The 7,085-nt window shown below is 46.7% G+C and overlaps 1 protein-coding gene and 1 non-coding gene across 2 annotated transcripts in view; both read left to right on the top strand.

Moving 5' to 3' along the window:
* Nucleotides 1-358: 358 nt before the first annotated feature.
* Nucleotides 359-7,085, top strand: part of camsap3 (calmodulin regulated spectrin-associated protein family, member 3) — a 233,762-nt gene continuing 227,035 nt past the window's right edge. Inside the window, 1 exon segment of the mRNA XM_072491073.1 lies at nt 359-721. Within this exon segment, the coding sequence (XP_072347174.1) occupies nt 592-721 (130 nt within the window). The 5' untranslated portion in view covers nt 359-591.
* LOC140403415 (U1 spliceosomal RNA) lies at nt 3,449-3,607 on the top strand. Its single transcript, XR_011938309.1, has one exon. It is a non-coding gene; the product is annotated as a U1 spliceosomal RNA (small nuclear RNA).

The following is a 7,085-nucleotide window of genomic DNA, read 5'->3' as shown; positions in this document are numbered from 1 at the left end:
GCACAGCAAGCTCCCACAAATAGCCACGTGATAATGAATGGATCATGTGAGAGGGTGAGGAAGTGCTGGTTACATTCTAGGCATTGTGAGTCAACAGTCCAGATTCCACGTCGATGGGCTCACTGCACACTCCTGATTGATGTATTGTCTCGGGAGGGAAAGTGGGTCAATTCATTGAAAGGATTACAAAGGGGTGGGAGAGACAATAACAGCACACTCCTGACTCTGAATCAGGGAGGCAGAATGCAAAGAGAGAGCTAGGAAAAATAAAGAGAGAGAAAGGCGAAGGAGTTGTCAATGGGATGGTTCCCTCTAGATGGTGCTGTGTGTGAAGGCAACACTTTCACCTGGAGAATAGTGAGCAATGACGAAGCGGGCAGAGTCCAACCTCCAGCTCCCAGTGTGAGTCAGCGCAGTTTACCTGGGATACTAGGAGGAAGGCAGGCAGCAAAGGGGGGAGGAACGAAGAGGGGATTTGCAATGAGAGCTCTTTAACCCAGGCATGGTCTGCAACGCCAGCTCTCAGCCCAGACAAGCCAGTCTCGCCCTGGATCACCCCAACACAGCGGATGGCCGCGCTTCTCTCCTGCTATGGTAGATGTGGGTGAAATGAGGAAGACTTTCCTCGTCCCGGAGATCAAGCCTTTGGACCAGTACGATTTTTCCCGAGCCAAGATTGCAGGGAGCCTCTGCTGGCTGGTGGCCAAATCCTATGGATCAGGTACAGATGCGGGGATGTCCTCTTGCTGGGTGGGTGTGGGGGGGGGGGTTAGAGAGATGTATCTCCTTCTTCTCCCCACCTCCCTGGTTTGTGAGGTTGTTGTAATGCGCAACCGGAAGATGGTCTGGTTGTAACAAAAAAAAACCCAGCGACATTGAACCTGCCCCGCAGTCCCTGAACTCCCAGCTTGGCATACAATAATAATTTTGTATTATTGTCATAAGTAGGCTTTCATTAACACTGCAATAAAGCAAGGGGGGGGATCTACTATTTCCCCCCCTCTTTTCCCCAAAACCAAGAAAAATTTCTGTGTTTTATTATAAGGCGACTTTAATCAGTCATTTCTGTTTAAATTTAAAATGAATTAAACATTGAAAGCTTATTCCCCCTCTGCTGGGAGTCTGCCCGTTGATTTATGGGCCATTGTGTGCTGTGAATCATTATTCCAGATCGTTTATTTGGGAGAATTCAAAGCAAAAACAACTCATTGTAAGACCTTTGCTTCAAAATGTGCATTGCAATTGAGCTAATGGTTTGGGGGTGGGGGGCTGAACGATTAATTAAACTGGTTTAAGAGGATTAGGAAGCAAATGTTGAACTGGGATTGTGTATGTCTCTCTCTCTCTCTCTCTCCTCTCCCTTTCCTCGGGCTGGCTGCCCAGGTTCTGTTAAATGAAATGGCCGTGTTGTGTGTTTTTAAGGGAAGGAGAAAAGGGATTTATTTTAATTTCCTTCCAACAGCGCCATTGAAGGCAATTACCTGCCTGGTTTAAAGGGACAGGTTGAAATTGTCATGTGTCGTTTCATCAGTGGCGAAATTGACCAGCAGCTGGTCAGAGGCGAGCGGGGTGGGAATGGTCCGCCCGCCCCCCCCCCATTCTGTGACAATAGGGTTTCAGATCCTCCTGCATTCAGTTTAATCCCTTTTTTTCCGGGTCCAACCCTTGGCTCTGACGCCTGATAGCGTGTTATGCAAAAAAATATATACTTTATTAATTGAAAAAAAAATCTAAAGGAGACATTGCAAAACATTTCAAATTGTCAGCACAGAAGTGCAATGGTATTCTCATTTTCTGCACAGGCCAAGATGCAGTCTTGAGATGTTTCAATTCAATAATGTAGACATTACAAGCACTTCAATGTTTTCATTGGAGTCCAGTTCTGTTCAAACGTTACGCATTGGTCATGTTGCCCTTAGGTTAGGATTACGCGCACAATCCGAGAGGTTTACCCGGTTACCGGCCCCTCGGTGGACATTGGCTGCAAGGCCATACGCAGTGGCCTTTCCCCATTGCGCCTTGGCGAGAGCTGCCCCCAAGTTTGAGTGCGTCCCTCAGCATGTAGTCCTGGATCTTGGAATGTGCCAGTCTGCAACACTCGGACGAGGACAGTCCTTTGCACTGGAAGATCAACAGGCAGACCAATGAGAGCCTTTAACCGAGTTGGTCATCCTCCAGCAACAGCTAATGTTGGTCTCGGTATGCGTCCCTGGGAACAGCCCATAGAGCACAGAGTCCTGTGTCACGGAGCTGCTCGGGGTGAACCTCGACTTTGAGGGCCGAGACTTTGAGCGTGTAGGGGGTGGCCCTTCTCGCCACCAGCCAAGCGAGATCTTGATGCTTGTTTGAAAGTTCTGGTGATGAGGCCTTCTGCCAAATGACTGTGACAATCTGCTCACGGAACCATCTGACGGAATCCACCATCTCCTTTTCCCGCAAGGCCTCTAGGATGTTACATGCAGAATACTGCCCGATGAACTTCTGGTCAAATGTGCTTCTCTAAACCTTTCGATGAGTGACGGGTGGTGCAGCACTGTCCAGTGACTTGGAACATTCCGTGGCAGTGTGGCCAGACCCATCCTTCACAACACTGGAGACAGTAGAACCTCAGCACCCAGTGACATTTGGTGTTGTGCGTACTAGGGGTCCATGCACAGCTGGATGCAGCCGCACAGAAAGGTGGCCATCAGGATGCGGACAGAATTGAGTATGGTTCTCTTTTTCCTTCATTCAGAGATTTGTACACGGTGTCCCTTCAGACATAGATGGACTTGAAGATGGTTCAGGTGACTGCTGCGGCACAGGATTGGGAATGGACCGGACCTGCGCCATGTACAGCAACCCCAAGACCACACCTGATGACCAGGTTTTTGTCATCAATGGAGTGGGAGCTTCGTTCCCACATGCCCAGTTTCTGTCTTGCCTTGGAAATATGCTCCTTCCAGCTTTTGGTGTACATCTTGGGCCATATCCCCAGCACCTTCAGGTAATCTGGTCTGACGGTGAAGGGGACAATGGATCATTCAGCCCAGTTCCTAGTAACATGGCCTCGCTCTTGGCCACTGTTTACCTTGGCTCCCGAGGCCAGTTTGAACTGGTCACAGACCTTCGAGAGCCTGCGCACCGACATCAGATCTGAGTAGAAAACTGCAACGTCACCCATATACAGGGAGGCTTTGACCTGGGTGCTTCTGCCTGGGATTGTCACTCCTCTTGTGCCTGAATTCATCCTGATAGCCTCTGCAAGAGGTTCTATACAACACACAAAACGGAACAGAGGAGAGAGAGGGGGAGCAGCCCTGCCTGACTCCAGATTTGATCTGAAAGCTTTCTGATTCCCGTCCATTGATCACACGTAAAATTGTACTTTGATCATGACTCAAGCCAATTGTGTAACAGGTTTGGGAGGTCAGTATGCCCTAATGTTGCTTGTTGAAAGGGCCTGGGCATACTTACCTGGCAGGGGTGAAACCATGATCAAAAAGGTGGTTCGCCCAGGACGAGGCTAGCCCATTGCACTTCGGGTGTGCTGACTCCTGCGATGTCCCCAAATGCAGGATACTCGACTGCAGAATTTGTGGTAGTGGGGGACTGCGTTCGCGGAAAAAAAAAAAAAAAGGCTTGGGCACCCCGAACAATTGTGTCATTATTCATGTCCAGATCTCACTGATTGTGGCATAAAAACGTGTTGATGGTGGCACAGTGGTTAGCACTGCTGCCTCACGGCGCCGAGGTCCCAGGTTCGATCCCGGCTCTGGGTCACTGTCCATGTGGAGTTTGCACATTCTCCCCGTGTCTGCGTGAGTTTCGCCCCCACAACGCGCACACTGTGCAAATGGATTGGCCACGCTAAATTGCTCCTTAATTGGAAAAAAAATGAATTGGGTATTCTAAATTTATTTTAAAAAAAACATGCTGAGGGTGGGGCGTGTTTAGATGACCTGTATAGCTAGTGAGATTGGGTAAAGTTTTATAATGGACCATGGGCCATCTGGACCAGAGCGGCAATCCTCCCCTGCTTTCTGTCTTCAATCTAAAATATCTCTTGCTATTTAAATTGGAGAGGGTCTGCCTTTAGCTTGGGGGGGGGGGGGGTGACAATATTTCCATTATTACAGCAGGTTTGTGGGCAGAATTGCTGATCATCCATGTTCAAACTTGCAGAACAGCAGGATAGATACTCCTTTTCCTCACAGACCCTGCGTGCGTGTGTGTGTCTCCTATTCAATGACTATAGTCAACAAATGATGGCCCGTTTTTATGATCCAAGATATTTGTATTTCTCTTGCACATTACAAGAGCTATCTTTTGTGTAAAAGGAGTGAGAGATGGATCTTGTCTAATGTTGTGTCATCTCCGAAGGTTCATTCGGTCTTCTTGAGGTGACAAGCCGTATACGGTATGTTCTGGTCCAGATTCTGCAGGATCTCTCATTTAACAATGTCAGGCCTTCAGGAAAAATGGATCACAAAGAAAGAAATAACTGCACATTCCTCTGAGTTGGCACCTCTTGACAATTTAATCCATGCTCCACTGCAGCTATATATATATTTTTTTGTGTATACCTCCTGAGTATAGATTTGTACTGAGGAGGAAATGGGACTCGTCCTGGGCTTGCTGAGATCTCTCAATTGCGCACGAGCAGGGCCATCGAGGTGATTGCCAATATTTAACGGTTTTAGTTTTGCCCAAGCTTGTGTCATATTGAAATGTTGAGGGAGGATTTTATTTTCTGAGCCCCGGCTTGCCTTGCGGTCGATTTGATTTGCAGGCGATCCTAGTGTCCCGAGAGCATTTTATGCTTGAAAGTTCCTTGAGGCTTTTAGCAGTCTGTGTCATCTCCAAGCTGATGTGGTGTTGAGCCTAATCGGCTGCAACTGCTTACCAGGAAGTGTGACAGGCCAGGGAACTGGACCCATTGTTAGAACCACTCAGTGGAGTGGTAGGAAGCGTGTGGTTAAATGGACTGACTGGTTTACAAACAGATGACCCTGTGTTTTGGTTCAGGACCGTGACCTGATTTTATTTTTAATGCTTAATTTCATAGTTGTGAATTTGGCCATAATATATATATGTGGGTATTAACCATTTGGTCTGTCTAGCCTTCAATCTTTTGAAATTTAAGTTGCATATTTACTTAGTAAATTTTAATTAAATTTAGAGTACCCAATTATTATTTTTTTCAAATTGGCAATTTAACGTGGCCAATTAACCTAACCTGCACATCTTTAGGTTGTGGGGGTGAAACCCACGCAGACACTGGGAAAATGTGCAAACTCCACACGGACAGTAACCCAAGACTGGGATTCGAACCCGGGTCCTCAGCACTCTAGTCCCAGTGCTAGCCACTGCACCACATGCCGCCTCCATTGCTTACCCTGATAAACATGTATTCCCTTTGTCTGCATTGACTTGTAGTTAGGTACATTGACTTGTAGTTGGATACAAAGTACAGAAAAATAGGTGCCACAAAAACTGTTTGGAATTTCTTTCCATGGACAAGAGTCCTTGGGCCTGGTCTCATACGTTCACGATGTGACCCCACCCTTAAGCGTCCCCAGTGTTTTCTGATCGCCTCTGTACCCTGTGCTCTCAAAATGAAAAGAGCAGCTTTGTGCTTTGCCCTTGTCACGCTTGTTAAGTAATGGGTTAAGAGTTAAGTAATGCATTAAGAGACATTGCAATTAGTTGTCTCATTTAGTTTAAGTATCCAATGATTGACACTGATATGTAAAGGGGGTTCAGGTGGCCCTTGTGTCAGGTGGTGTGTTGTGAAGAGTTTTGTGCAGAGGCTGTGGAAGTGAAATCAATGGTGTTTGGTGAAAAGGAACCGGACTATTGACTCTTTATACAACGGTAACTAAAACGTTTAACAATGGTAGCAGAGGATGGTTGCTGTGCAAATGTGAAGGTTTGAAAAACACAACTTTTCCTGATCAAACCAAGGTGTGAGTGAGAAGGAACAACAAAGATATATGGCTGAACCCAGGATAAAGATGGCTGGATATGACTATCATAGAATTCACAGTGCAGAAGGAGGCCATTCGGCCCATCGAGTCTGCACCGGCTCTTGGAAAGAGCACCCTACCCAAGGTCAACACCTCCACCCTATCCCCATAACCCAGTAACCACACCCAACACTAAGGGCAATTTTGGACACTAAGGGCAATTTATCATGGCCAATCCACCTAACCTGCACATCTTTGGACTGTGGGAGGAAACTGGAGCACCCGGAGGAAACCCACGCAGACACTGGGAGAACGTGCAGACTCCGCACAGACAGTGACCCAAGCCGGAATCGAACCTGGGACCCTGGAGCTGTGAAGCAATTGTGCTATCCACAATGCTACCGTGCTGCCCCACCATCCCCCCCCCCTTATTTTCTGAAAGGAAATCATACGACCAATGGAGAAGTGCAGTAGTTATGTGGACTAAGGTAACTGCCTTGGGAAAGAGAAAACAAGGTATGGCATTGGCTCTTTCTCGACCTTATGACAGTAAAATCCGAAACAAAGTGCTTTCTGAGCTGGAATTGGAAGAGTTAGACTCAGAAGAAGGTCTGGAGACTCTATTACAATATATGGATAAGATTTAATGGATAAGATTTACAAGAAAGATGACTTGTTAAGTGCGTATGAAGCAGGGTCGGATTTTGATAAGTTCCGGAAAATGGAGGAATTCTCCATGGAAGACTATATAATGGAATTTGGCAGACTATATAAAAGGCTGCAGAAATACAACCTGGAATTTCCACCGTCTTGTGTTGGCCTTTAATTACTTGACTGTGCTAGAGTGAGCAACTTTGTTTTGACAGGAGTTCAGTTTACGGATGAGGATACCTTATTCGATCAGATGACAAAAGCTTTAAAGAAGTTTCTGGGGAAACATTCGATTCTGATGACTCAAATAGGGGTCAGTCTGCTATAAAGCAGAATATGGAAGATACACTATGGCTACGAACAGGGCCCAAGACTATAGGAGATCGAGACAAGGAAATTATGAAGACCGAAACCCAGTTAGAACCTACAATAGGAAGATGAACCCCAGAAATGCACGGGGCATGATAAATCGATGTTTTTGATGTG

The sequence above is a fragment of the Scyliorhinus torazame genome, chromosome 27 (assembly GCF_047496885.1).
Source record: "Scyliorhinus torazame isolate Kashiwa2021f chromosome 27, sScyTor2.1, whole genome shotgun sequence".
In the NCBI taxonomy this organism is placed as follows: Eukaryota; Metazoa; Chordata; class Chondrichthyes; order Carcharhiniformes; family Scyliorhinidae; genus Scyliorhinus; species Scyliorhinus torazame.
The sequence above is the reverse complement of the archived record's forward strand: the minus strand, read 5'-3'. Positions and strand labels throughout refer to the sequence as shown.